Consider the following 14,353-nt stretch of genomic DNA (forward strand, 5'->3'; position numbering starts at 1 on the left):
ACTGACACCCGGCAGCGAAAAGACGCTGTGCCGTCTTTACCTTTCGATGGCAAGCTCCTTATTGGAAGTCTGCTGAACGTAGATGACAATCTTCCTGTCCATCCCGGGCCGGAGTCTGAAGCACTGCTTGTCCTTGTCTTTTGCTACAGCACTATCCCACCCCGCCAACACACAGACAAACAAGACAACAGGTTAACAGATTCCACAGGTCCACAGCAAGGGTCTGGGGTCATTCATGGCATGTTCTGTTACCATCAGCTTTTATATCAGGGATGGACAAACCTGGTTTTGGTTAACCACAACCCAGTAGGTTTGGGGTGTCGTCCTTAAATTATTCATTTCTAAATATCGAGATCAAATTTTCTTTGACCACCGAAGGAGGCGTTTTTGTTCAACCTGGTAGATCAGACATCATCCAACTTGAAAATTCCAGGGACCACTGCTGGCTATCCCTTTACCAATTAACTTGTGAAACTGTTCAAAACTCATTCGGTCTAGACAAACTGGTAATTTCAGAAGGAACTGTAAGACCTGCTGAGCTGTGGCATTTCAAGACCTGGGTTGGCCACCCATGATCTACATGTTTTGAACTTATAGAAATGGCATCATAATCAATACTGTGACTCTCACATAAAACACTATGGAAAGGATATAAAGGAAACTGGAAATTATCAGAATAAACTAATTACACAAAGAACATTTCATATTATTCACACACAATTTAACATATAGATTCTAGTGAACCAGTGAAGAAATTAAGCATTAAAAATAACTGACATTTATACATGAATATCTTACCCATGAAGAAGAAAAACATTCTGAAAATTAGTGTTACACAAGCTATGTAAACGCAATATGTGTGCACCTCTATTCATGACTGTCAGATGTGATGATATACAGTTTTGCTCAAGCCATCACACTCATTACGTGTTGTCTGAGGTTAGATCTCAGAAGATGAACCCACCAAAGGTCTTGTATTGTAAAGCCCCATTACTGAAATAAATTGCATCTTTAAAAAAAATATTATGAAAACTCGATAGAGGCTGCTGGGCAAATGAGTGCAGGGGAAATGGCAATTTTTCATTTCCTGGCAGACTTTTATAAACCACAACAAAGGGAGAGTCTAATGCTACTGCAAAAAACAATTATTCCTTTCTCTTCCTTCTGAGAATCTGAGTGTAATGGCCCGATAACAGTCCCCTGAATTATATAACAAGGCAAAGACAAAATTGCTTTTCGGAAGGAAAAAAACTGTCCTTAGCGGTTGCCATTGTTAGGGAACGATTTAAATATTGACATAGTTTAATCCAAGGCCGCAGAATCTCAAGTCACGTGTATGGTAACGTCAGGGAGAGGTGTGAGCATGCTGTATAGGTGATCAAGGAAGCATGTCCCTTTTCGCACTAGCAGGTACTTCACTTTGGGTGAGACTAACCCCAGCTGCAACAGACTGAAACTGAAGTAACCCTGAACCACCTGCAGGGACTAAACCCAGCTGCAGCAGGCTGACACTGAAGGAGCCCTGCACCACCTGCATGGACTAAACCCAGCTGCAGCAGGCTGACACTGAAGGAGCCCCGCATGGACTAACCCTAGCTGGATCAGCAGGAGCCAGAGAGCAGCTGAGCACTAAACACAGCCCCTGCTGCACGGCTGGTTCACAGCTCCGGAGTGATTTTTTATTCAACTTCATTACTCAATCAAGAACCAAAGAAGACAACATCAGAGCCCACAGATGTCAGAAACAGGAGTTAATCAAAGATGCCTTGAAGACAAGAGGAAGAACTAGTTTAAGAGCTAGTTTCCATAAACAAAATGCAAAGTAATGCAACCTAAGGCAATCTGAGTCCCTTCCTGAACTTGCAGGATAGATTTTGTGGCTACAGTTAAGCCCATCAGTAGAAGACGAGCTCACCAAAGAATAAGAGCAGCTTTAGACAAACCACAGAGAAAGAACAATCGAGAGCTCAGCAGTATGATCACACCAGTTACCTCTGAAATTAAGCTAGTGACACTCTCACAAGCCCAGTACCTCTACTATAACATGTGTCAACTAATACCAGACAGCTTGAATGCATCTTTAATAGAAAGAATCAGAATTAATTGCCACCTGAAACCATCAGTGGTCTAAACATTTTGCTGAAGCGCTAATACCAGATTTTTCCTATATCGTCAAGTGCCCATCTTCTGCTGTAGTTAAGGGAAAAGGCCTACAAACATCCATGATATTCTACTGCTAATGTAACATAGATCACACTAAAATAATATTGTTTTTTACTGGTAATACAGGTTAAGGTATATAGGATGAATATACCGAAGTACTTATAATGGTGCTCTACATTTACAATTTGAAGGGCTTTTTCTATGAATACAATTCCTTTTTTCCTTAAGTTTTTGTGGTCATAAACAATTTATATTTTTTATGTTGCCAGTCTTAGTGCTTAAGTTGTGGGAAGAGAGAAAACTCTGTTAAGACAGGAAACAGGTTCTGCTCCTCTTGCTCCAGCACAAATATCACTTCTGAAAATGTCTGGATACTATAGATATGACAGGTATGTTATATTCAGCTTCCCTGTTTAACATAAAATGTAGGGGCTGAGAGATTCTGGCAAATATAATATCCTCTCCTGCACATTAACCAACACTGTGTACTCTTGCTAAGGTTCTGACTCCCATTAAACATGACAAAAAAGACAGAAATATGACATGAAAAATATGACTTGTTAGTTTGAAACCATTTCTTTGTGCATACAAGCAGAAGTAAGGTTTTAAAGTCAGTGATAAATGAAAGGAACCATTTGTATGCATACAAAAGCTCAGTACCTAAATTTAGACTTTTTGTTTATAGCGAGGATGCTCAAGAAAGACGAAGTTCAGAATTGTATTTTACTTTGCACCACACTCCATTCACAAAGTGCATGGAAACAAAAAAAAAAATGAATTATTGCAATTAAAGTGATGCATGATTTACGTTTCCGTGCAGACTGGAAGATATTCAGTGGTGCATGTTTCAATTACGGATGCTGTAAGCTTCCCGGCAGTTTCTAACTCACCAGCCGATGCATGCATCAATAGGAACAGCAGCCTGATACCGAGGCTGGGTTTCAGTACAGTCAACGGCCGTAAGCATACCCCTATCTTGTCACATCTGTCAGCGCACTTCCAATCTCGTTGCGTGCCAAGAAGACTTTCAGCAAGAGTGAGTCTTGTGAGGTTTATACAATGAGAAAAGCACTACATCCACAGGCATGAGTGTCTAGAATGCAGATTCAAAAGAAGTGTCTGACGAAAATGGGTACAGATACAAACAGGTACACACATTAAAGCTGCATGGTATATTTGCTGTTTAGAGTCCTAAAATGAGACATTAGTCAGTGGAATTAGAGGGTGTGTATACAGACACTTAGGCATGTCAAATGCATTCATTCATTCATTCATTCGGGGACACCACTATCTCCTCTATCATGTCTTGAGATGGGGTCGGACGTGTCCATTTTCCTGCAAAAACAACCACAAGTTCCTGTCCGTCCTCAAAGGACTTGCACAGTCCATCTAAAGTAACGAGTGATGCAACATGTCTATGAACTGAAAGACCATCGCCGAGCCCATATCCGGAAAGGTGACCTTCCATAATGGGGGGAAAAACAAAAGCATCGCAGCACTTGTTGTCCGCTGCATACCTGAACGAGCCTTTCCCGTCATCCTCCTTGATCTCCAGACACACGGTGAACGTGAACACGTCGCTGTCTGGCGTCATGGGGGGCGGCTGTGCCGAGAGGGGAGTCTTGCTTGCTGAGCGTCGGAAGGCGGTGGCGAAGCTGTACAATATCCGACTCACCTGAAAGGGCAAACAGACCCGTTGGTTGGGGAGAAATGGTGCAGCTCTTACAGCATTAAAGGAAAGGTGCGTAGCTTCAGTTCGCGGGCTATGGAAGCAAAAGTCACATTTAATTAACCACACCCAATCAACGCAGTAATCTACAGAGCAGAATGGGCGTCCGTATCCTTTTACTTGTACAACTTTACCAAAAAAACACCTGGAAGAGAGCAACTTCAAATTAACAAACACAACCCGACATTTCGGAACAGATAAATCACGAATATCTGTAATAAATTGAATTCGAAAAAGATTGGGTTTTACAGTCCTGAATGTGGTATCTTTCACATCCATCGTGTTTGTTGCAAGTCAGCATTGATCACTGTTACTAAGACCAAAAAACATACAATAAAATAGATAATTGAATCAATTGCAATTGTGGGTTCAATCAAATTTTATAGTTTGCAGGATTTAAACAATGTTCAAATAATTTGTTCTTCTATCAAAGTTGCACCGTGATCACAGGTCTTTTTTCCCCAGCTACCATCATAAACATACAGTGAGTCAGCATTTGTGAAGCGACAAAGTCAAGTCATTTCAGTGAACTAAACATGTCGGCAATTTTCTGTTCTGGCTCTTAGTTTCCAGGTCACACACAACAGAACGTTTGATACTTCTTTCAGACCTTGTAGTCACTAAACAGGTTGGGGTCAAAGGTGGTGGTGGAGGTTATGAAAACTGGTAATTGCCAGCTCTCAGGACAAATGGAAACTTCTTAAGTGATGCAAATGACTGGTTACCAATGGAATGGTTACCAATCCCTGATATCATTCTCTAAAAGCCAAGCAAACTTGGAAACCCATTTTAAACTCAAAAATATTATCACTACACAAAACCAGTGATTTGTTCTGAAAACTGCTCCTAACCCAATCACAGGTGAACTCAGGGTGTAGCTGATACCTACTTAGACATTCTTTAACTGTCCAGTGACAGAGACCTTTTGGGTGTTGTGTGATTAATTTGCATGGATATGACAAGGGTGTGCCACTGAACTCTGCAATTTACCATTAATCTACAGACATGGAATATTTTTTCTTTGGATCTATGTCCAAAAAAGCCCATTTTATAAGGCTGTGAGGAGACCGATATACCCTTAGTTAGGGGAGAGTATTGATACATACTGCAGTGAAGGGGACCATTTTTAATTCTACGATGCAGGAATAAAAAATAAACTGAGAAATAATCAAATACTTTTCAAGACAAGCCACAGTAATTTCATTAATCGATGAAAGAAACACTTTAAATAAAAATTAATAATAATAATAATTGCTTACACTTATATAGCACTTTTCTGGACACTCCACTCAAAGCGCTTTACAGGTAATGGGGACTCCCCTGCACCACCACCAATGTGCAGCCCCACCTGGATGACGCGACGGCAGCCATAGTGCACCAGTACACACCCCACACACCAGCTCTCAGTGGGAAGGAAAGCAGAGTAATGAAGCCAATCCATAGATGAGGATTATTAGGAGGCCATGATTGGTAATGGCCAATGGGAAATTTGGCCAGGACACTGGGGTTACACCCCTACTCTTTTCAAGAAACGCCCTGGGATTTTTAATGACAGTCAGGACCTCGGTTTTACTTCTCATCCGAAGGACAGCACCTGTTTACAGTATAGTGTCCCCATCACTATACTGGGGCATTAGGACCCACGTGGACTGCTGGCCCCACTAACACCTCTTCCAGCAGCAACCTTAGTTTTTCCCAGGAGGTCTCCCATCCAGGTACTGACCAGGCTCAGACCTGCTGAGCTTCAGTGGGCTGCCAGATGTTGCAGGGTTACATGGTTGCTGGCTAAATGACACACCCGAGAGTTTGGTGACATTCTGCTACACTTTGTGTAAAATAAAAATACACAGAGAGTTAAAATACAGTAAGAGAAATTCCCAAGTCTCAAGTAAATGCTTATGTATACACATGGTATCAAAATTACATACCATACCTTAATCACATACCATTGGAAGTCTGCTTATTAATTTTTGATTTTCATACCGCATCTTTAAAAGATTTATTTTATTACATTTTGGTCTAAACATTGTATTGATATTTGAGTACTATATTTGAAATTGTAGTACCCACCACAAGAATCTGCTTTGTGACTGACTGGCTCTGACTCTTCAGACAGAATACAGCTTCAAATCAAAATAACTTTGACTTTATATCAGCTTTAGAATAACAAAGACAAACCAATCTAATGAGGAGAAAATCAACCAATATGTATGCACTAAAGTACCTTTTGTAATAGTTTGTCACAGAGCACCGTATGGAATGATACATACATTGACATTAATGTGAAGGAACAATGTACCGTGGGGGGTACAGAATAGGACACCCCAAACCCCCGGTAGGTGAAAAGAAATTGCTTGGGGTGACAGGCCTGATGGTTACCCCACCTCCAGGCAATATGTTTGCCGTACGCAACATAACCGGCGAATAGAGGGGTACGAGCCAGCACGATACACTGCACAATGACAGCACGACAAAAGCAAACCTAATGAAAACGATTATCTGAGAAAACATTTTTGTCTTTTCTAAGTTGCCTCACCACACAACCTCATTAATCACTCTGACTTAATTCATTTACTTGAAGCCTCTCTTCACAGTGACTTGCAGGGCTCCCTACAGAAAACAAGCACTTCTCTAACATTCATATTAAATGGAAGTTTCTGAGCAGAACCTATCCAAACTCTGAATGCTTCGCGACTTCACAGCTAAGCCAAGCTAACCTTCACTTCCATGACTGAGTCAGCAGCTCCTCAGAGTGTCCTGTGACCCAGATGTGAACTGGGAGTGAAATACGTTCCTTAATATTCAGTGTAAAAGCTACAACGGGGAGACAGAGATTTGATTTGGAAAGGGATTTCGTGCTGGACAATAAAATATTTGAAAATTAAAAAAACACTGTCGGTCATTTCTCAAATCATATTTGTTACAGACACTAATACACATGCATGTAATAATAAAGATGTGAACACACACCTGAAGGCTTGTTAGCAAGCATTTAAAATGGAGAACAGGGGGCCCTTTGTAAGCTACATCTTATAACCCAGCCGCTTTTAAGAGGTCACGTCATTGCTAGTAACCAATTCCAATAAAACTACCTGCTCTTGCTTGGAACCCTTCTTAACTTCTACTCTTACACCAGGAGTACAGCACATGTGGGGAAGAGTCTGGAGTCGGGTTCACAGACTGCATTCAGGGCCTCCCAACAGGTTCAGCTGTGTGTTGTAGACCACACCATTATAGAAGCGACCATTCATGTGAAGAAACAAGTAATGGGTTTATTCCATGCTGAAAAAAAGAAAGAAAACACAAGGTTTCGGCCATGGAGCCTTCTTCAAGAACGTTGTGTTTTCTTTCTTCTTTTTTTCAACATGGAATAAACCTATTACTTGTTCTTTTGCAGCCTACGCATGCTGACACAGCTACCCACCTGAACTACATCCATGTGAAGAGTCACATACGTATTTTCCTACAAGTTATTCATGAAGTTCTATGCTGAAAACAGAAAAACCAATGCTGCTACAACCAGAGTCAATCCCTTTTGGCAATTATAGTCTCCTCACGACGTTCTCCGTGATTTTGTGTCTTATTTCTGCGAACATAGACAGCAATGCCTGGGGAATGTGGAAATGAAAAAAATCTAACACCAGTCTGGACACTAGACATTAATAAAATGGTTGAAATTTATTGCAGTTAAATGAATGTGACAAGAGAATGTTAAATGCGAATTGGAATGTTAAATCAGCACCGGAGACAAAAGACAAAGAAAATGCATCTGTGTAACCACCACCCATCCCATCATTACTAGTGCTGTCTATCTGGTGAGTATCAACCAGGAACAGAGGCCCTATTTATATGGGCTGAAGGGAACAGGCCTCATTACTCCAAAATGCAATGCTAAACAAATTACTGCTCATAATTTTGGAAGAATTACATCTGCAGCCTGAGGACATTAAAAAACATGGTCGTCTCCACCCAATCATCTACAAAGACAAACACAAGCAATTTCATTATAGCTGCTCTTAGTAAGCAATGGCTTCTGGAATTTAAAAAAAAACAAAACAATCTATCTGCCCCATGGGATGCAAATCTGTAGTTCCTGCTGCTCTGACAGTGACCTCAGAAAGCACTGGATTCGAGGACCGATGACCTTTAACAGTATCCAAACACCATCACAGACGAACTCTACTCACACAGAAGGCCCCCCTCAAGGCCACAGAGGCCTTCTTCCAATTCCCTGAAGTAAAGGTTAGGAAACCTTTGAAGGAGCAAATGTCTTGGTCTACATCCGAAATGTTAGCTCCGAATATTTTAACTCGAGCTTCAGACTTGCAGGCAAGTAAAGCATTAAAAAAAAAGGTGCTGAACAGGCCCAGCAATGTTCCCAATGGCTTGTATTAAAACAAGGCTGGCCTGCATTATTCAAAACCAGTTGCAGGCAGCTTGTCGTCTTCAAAATGTGGAGCAGCCTACCTCTCTGCCCGCTTAGACAGAAGAAATGGCTTCACTACTGAAAATCTCTGCTACGGGGCTCGTGCACAAAACCACACAGTGGAGAAAGATGCCCAGAAAACTGCGTTCAACTGATGGGATGGACACCTCAACGAGCAAAAATACAAATTCTCTAATTGATAGCGTGCAAATGGTACGTGCTTATAAGAAGTCTACTGAAATATTAACGCGGTTATTTTGTAACAGGATGCAGCTAACCCGAATTTAATGCAGTTCTGTTTGGTGTTAGCACGCCACCCATTTATTTAAAGCCCTGCCAACAGGAACCTTCGGGGCAAAAACTGGCTTTCATTGTTGCGTGGCCGCAAGAATTGAAAAAGACTAACGATGCCGGCTCCCAATGTCTTCCTCCACGTAATTGTATTACCTTTGTAATTACCGCCTCATATACAGAAGCCAAATAATCAACAACGCTCAGAAATGAAAAGTTGCTTGCATATTAACAATCCAAACCCTTCAGGGAAAATCTTGAAATGCATCAACTGAACACAATTCTTATTTGTACGAGTGTTCAAGGTTTTGTATCCAGAATCGTATATTGGAGTACGGCCGCCTGCCGCAACAAATCCACTCACTTATAGAAGGGAGAATGGTGGCAGACCCCAGTCTGGAGAGTGGTTAGGAACACAGGACTCTAAACCTCATAACAGGCAAGAGCCCTTTTGGAGGAGCGTCAAGAGACGCGATCCTTTATTGCTTTAGGTCATTTCTCCATAACAATAAAAATAATAATAATCTTTATTTTATATAGCGCCTTTAAAAGTGGCTTCTCAAAACTCTTTACAGCAAGGAAAAAAAAACACAATGAGAAGAGACAGCAGTCTTACATAATTACAGGAATCATAATTGCAAGGTTTTAAGTGTTGATTTGAAAGCGCTCAGGGATAGAATTCCAGTGCTTTGGGGCAATGCAGGAGAAGGTCCTGTCAGCCATAGAATGTAAACGAGCAGACAGGAGACCAGAATCAGACGAATGAGGGTTGTGAGGCAGGGAGTAAGATGATAGTAGCTCAGAGAGGTACTGAGGTGCTAAGTTAAGTAGAGCTTTATAGCTAAACATGAGGACTTTAAAGCCAACACAAAATCTGACAGGAAGCCAGTGCAAGGACTCAAGGACAGGAGTAATGTGATCACTTACACTAGACCTGGTCAGGATTCTGGACATACATGTTTAATGTGGATTTAGATATCCCACCGAGTAGGGTAAGTGTTAACCATCAACATAGGACGTAGTCTGGTGATATTTCTAAGGTGGAATGGGTTTATTAAATACGTTGAATGCAACGTACACGGCAAGCGTTGGCCAACAGCACCCATCTGGGAAGGAAGTTTCCAGAACAATTCAAGCTTTTTCAAAAGAGCCACTGGTTTCCTCCTATTCTTCTGTGCTTTTGGATTTCTAGTGCAATTACGATGAGAACTTCTTTCAGCCAGCATGGCTACCCTGCTACACGGGCAACAGTGTGAGGCAGTGGCCAGGGTTCAGGACTTGTAACTGGAAGGTTGTGGGCTCAAAACCCAGGTGAGACACAGCTGTTCTGCCATTGAGCACGGTACTTCACACAGATTTCTCCAGCACAACACCCAGATGCCAAAATGGATGTTAAGTCGCTTTGGATAAACACCAAAGCAGTAATAAAAAAATAAAATGGATCATGGGTGCAGCTTGTGTGTTTTGTGAACGCAGTGGAGAAGTTGTGTGCTACTGATGTTTTCCCAACAATACACCCACATACATTAAAAAAGCAAAACTATGAATACTAAATCAGCTCATAAGGAGTAAGAGTACAATAGGCTCACAAAAGAACATATCATAAAACGATATACAAAGTCAATAACTACTCATCATAATTAATCATTTACAATACTGTAATGCTTCTGACTTTAAATACCACAAGCACCCAAAAGTGAACCGAGCTAAAAACAATTTTTATTTAAACCCGCACAATAAGTGCATGCTGCTAAGTAGGATGTCTGTTACAAGCTTGGCAGGTTTAACGGTTTTGCTAAACAATAGATGACACATATCTGTATCTGTGCTCGGAGCTGGTCCCTTTGTCACCACAGCAACTGACTGAGCAGACCAGCAATGCAGGAAACACAGGTGCCCTACCATGGAGCCTTTCCAAAAAGCCCATAAAACAGAGACTTGAGATAGTGAAGGCACAGTTGTAACACGTTGCTCATAGGACCTTAAGTGTGCAAAGGCCTGGAGTTGGATGGCATGCATGAAAGAAACTTCATTAAAACTTGCAGGATTCTAGGTTCCCATGACCAGAGGTAGGCAGTCTTTAACAGAGCTGCCAGCTGATGGCCCTTCTTACCCATTCCAATCCATTGAGCTGTGGGTTTTTGACTAATTCCGCCCCATGTTATCCCAATACCCAGAGATCAGCAATCAGCAAGAGAACACAGGAGGTGGTCGTGCCAAAGCCCAGCACAGCGATCCCGTAGTTAGAAAGGAAACCGTACTTCTAGTGACCACCTGTAGTGGCCTTCAGTGGGACATGTTCCGCAAAAGAGAGCATATGACTCACCGCTTCCTGGATTTCGCATCGGAAGACGTGGATCCTGAAAATCTCTGCGTTATAGTGGCTTTCAGTGAAAGCAAAGCAGTCGCTTTCCTGTGTCCCGTCATGGCCTCTCACACAGAACAGGATCTTGTAGATTGGATAGTTTGCAATTTCCACGTGCGTCTGGGGATCTAATAACCTGTCGAATAAAAAGCAATTCTGAGACCTGGTGGCTTAAACCAATAACTGTAAGGGGCAGGAAAAGGACAAGAGAGAGTGAAAATCATTTGAATTGAAAGGTATGCTCTGGGAAGACAGGATTTCTTTTCCCAGTATTTGTAGGGGAACCTGAATCAGACCTCAGATGCATAATCTTAAAGAAGAGCACAACTTGCAGTCCAAGACTGTAAATGTCCCTTTTGGTGTTGTGTCACGCATAAAACTGAAGTTACAAAAATGTATTCAAAACAATTGTCAATTCTTGGGGGAAAAAAACTGCCAACAAGCCTGTTTTATGAATGGACACCAGCAATGAGCTCAATGACAAAGGTTGGATTTTTTTTACCCTGACTAATGAGTGAATGGCATGAAAATGCAAAAAGCGCTCAGTAAAACCACAGACTAAAATCGCCCTGAATATCTTCAGCAATTCTGTGGCACTATCCCAAGCCGAAAATTAAATGTAGTTTTTGAATATCGCCCTGTCTATATGCCTTTCCTTTCCTCCATCAATATGTGATAATGACACCCTAACCATTTTGCAAGTGTGCTGTGATTCTCTGAAACAGAGAAAACAATTGTCAGTCCCTGCTGCACGAGGCAGGATATCTCTAGCAGCTCTTAAAAACTGCTCCAAGTCCATTCACTCTCAAGCAAGGTCATGTATGTTTGTTTCTCCCACATAAACTACTGCATAATCCTCCTCCATAAGACCAGTGTTGCTTAAAATATTATACTTTACTATGTGCAAAGTTGGCACATGACAATATACAGCACAAAAGAATATGGCTCATAAATGCAGACTCTGCAAATCCTGGTCCCATGCTGTCTAAATATTATTACCAAGAGATGTAAAACCATTTCCTTAGAGATCTTCACTCCTGTTTCCATCTCATAATGAATGAATGTGCCGCATACACAGCTCAATTCACTGATGGAGCAGAAGCCATAACTCTTTTCTAGATATCCTATGACCCCTGAACAAGTTAAAACTTAGTTCTGAAGCTCCGAAGAACTTATTTAGCTGCTATTATGAGATAATCCTGTCCTATCTGAGATCACTTTATTAGTGATATACAATTTCTTGCATTAGGAATTCGTCTTTTCGCATACCCCAGCTTACTCTCCATGAGACACAGACACACAAGACAGGGAGAGAAGCTTGGGGTCAGAGTGCAGGGTCAGCCATTGTACAGCGCCCCAGGAGCAGTAGGGGTTAAGGGCCTTGCTCAGGGGCCAAACGGAGTAGGATTCCTCTGCCGGCCACGGGATTTGAACCGGCAACCTCCCAGCCACAGGAGCAGATCCTGAGCCACAGAGCCACCGCTCCACCCTAGATGGTGAGGTATCTCAACAGTGTGGCACAACGGCAGGAACAGATTCTGGCTTCCCCGTTGAGAACAAAGAATAAATGTCAGATCAATCAGGGGAGATGCCCATGATGTATACCGTACTTCTTATACCCCAAAGCAAGCTGGACAGGCACAGACAGAAGCTTGGTGAGAAACGCGCCCCAGAGCCCCAGAGAAGCTACGCTAATGACACCTGCTCCAGGCCTTGTGTGCGACGCCCTTACCTTACCGTCCCTTCGGAAACGTTAGGCACTGAGAGGGTCACGTCTAAAGGCACCTGGCACTGGCCCCGCAAAATGGAAATCATGCGCAGGGCCTCGACTTCGCTGCGGGGGGCGTTGACCGAGGCGCAGCCGAGATACGTCAGCTTGCTGAAGACGACGCTGTCCTCGTCCGGCACCGGGGTGGTGGGGGACCCTGAAGAGTCATCTGTCGACACAAGCGGTGAAGGTCGGTCACGTGGAGGCTGGGATTGGGGGCGACGGGAGGAGGGGAAGGGGGGCGGTTCCCGCTTGGCGCTCCCCCAAGAGCGACTATGGCTAAGCACAGAGGAAAAACTGTGGCACAGCGCAGGAGCAATACATTGTCAAGGGCAATAAACCCAACAGCCCAAAAGAGCTATGTTTAAATCACCCAAATGTTCCACTTTTTAATTGCATAACTGACTGATGTCATTTACCCCTTTCATGATTTCACTGGTATTCATGCAACCCTTCAGCTTTGAGTTAGGAGAAGCAATTAGTAATGAAGAGAAGATACTGCAGCAAACCTTCGTTTACGCTGAAGGCAGGTCTTGTGACGGGGGCTGTTTTCAATATCAGGCACTGCATTAAGGTTTTCAACGGTCAGTTCACAAACAGATCAGTGTATGTGACCTGCGTAATTCTGAGCCATGGAGACAGCCCATGTAAGACAGCCTGTGCCAGGAAACAAATGGCTCTTTCATTGCATTTCTTTCTTATTTCCAAAGAATTACTGTGCACATTAACCCATGTACTCCTGTTGAAAATAAACTCATCAAGCACCTCACCAAGACAACAGCCATGTCACCCTGCAACTCACAACTGTCAGCCCACTAAAGCTAAGCAGGTGTGAGGCTGGTCAGAACCTGAATGAGGGACCTCCTGGGAAAAACTAAGGTTGCTGCTGGAAGAGGTGTTAGTGGGGCCAGCAGGGGGCGCTCACCCTGAGGTCTCTGTGGGTCCTAATGCCCCAGTATAGCGACGGGGACACTATACTGTAAACAGGCGCTGTCCTTCAGATGAAACGTAAAACCGAGGTCCTGACTCTCTGTGGTCATTAAAAATCCCAGGGCGTTTCTCGTAAAGAGTAGGGGTGTAACCCCAGCGTCCTGGCCAAAAATTTCCCATTGGCCCTTACCAATCGTGGCCTCCTCATAATCCCTGTCTATGAACTGCTCTCCTCCCCACTGAGAGCTGATGTGTGGTGAGCGTTCTGGCGCACTATGGCTGCCGTCACATCGTCCAGGTAGGGCTGCACATTGGTGGTGGTGGAGGGGATCCCAATTACCTGTAAAGTGCTATGAGTTGAGTGTCCAGAAAAGCACTATATAACTGTAAGCAATTATTATTGTTAACCTCTTACACTTAGCATTAAATCTGATATGAGATGGAAACCCACAGCAGTTAGGATGGACAGATCCTGACTGCAGATGTCTGATGTATGGTTTCTATAAAAGCTCACCGCATTCATTCTGAAAGTCTTATCAATGAAATAAGATTTACTTATTTAAGGATTTACCGGCACACAAGTGGCGCCAGGGATGCTAGGAACATTAAAATCGGGGCTTGACGGTATCAGAGATATACGATAAATGCATTGCTGAACATTCTGAACATTGACAAGGAAAT

The 14,353-nt window shown here is 42.8% G+C and overlaps 1 protein-coding gene across 5 annotated transcripts in view; it reads right to left on the minus strand.

The window, feature by feature from the left end:
• The window catches only part of LOC102682607 (rab GTPase-activating protein 1), a 141,834-nt gene that overhangs the window by 99,655 nt on the left and 27,826 nt on the right, over positions 1-14,353 (minus strand). For all 5 annotated transcript variants that reach the window (XM_015366670.2, XM_006640528.3, XM_015366669.2 and 2 more), the window contains 4 exons: positions 12,707-12,911; positions 10,936-11,110; positions 3,681-3,838; positions 41-151 (listed from right to left, as the gene is read on the minus strand). In XM_015366670.2, the coding sequence (XP_015222156.1) occupies positions 41-151; positions 3,681-3,838; positions 10,936-11,110; positions 12,707-12,911 (649 nt within the window). The remainder of the gene's footprint in view (positions 1-40; positions 152-3,680; positions 3,839-10,935; positions 11,111-12,706; positions 12,912-14,353) is intronic.

This window comes from Lepisosteus oculatus, chromosome 24 (genome assembly GCF_040954835.1).
Source record: "Lepisosteus oculatus isolate fLepOcu1 chromosome 24, fLepOcu1.hap2, whole genome shotgun sequence".
NCBI lineage: Eukaryota > Metazoa > Chordata > Actinopteri > Semionotiformes > Lepisosteidae > Lepisosteus > Lepisosteus oculatus.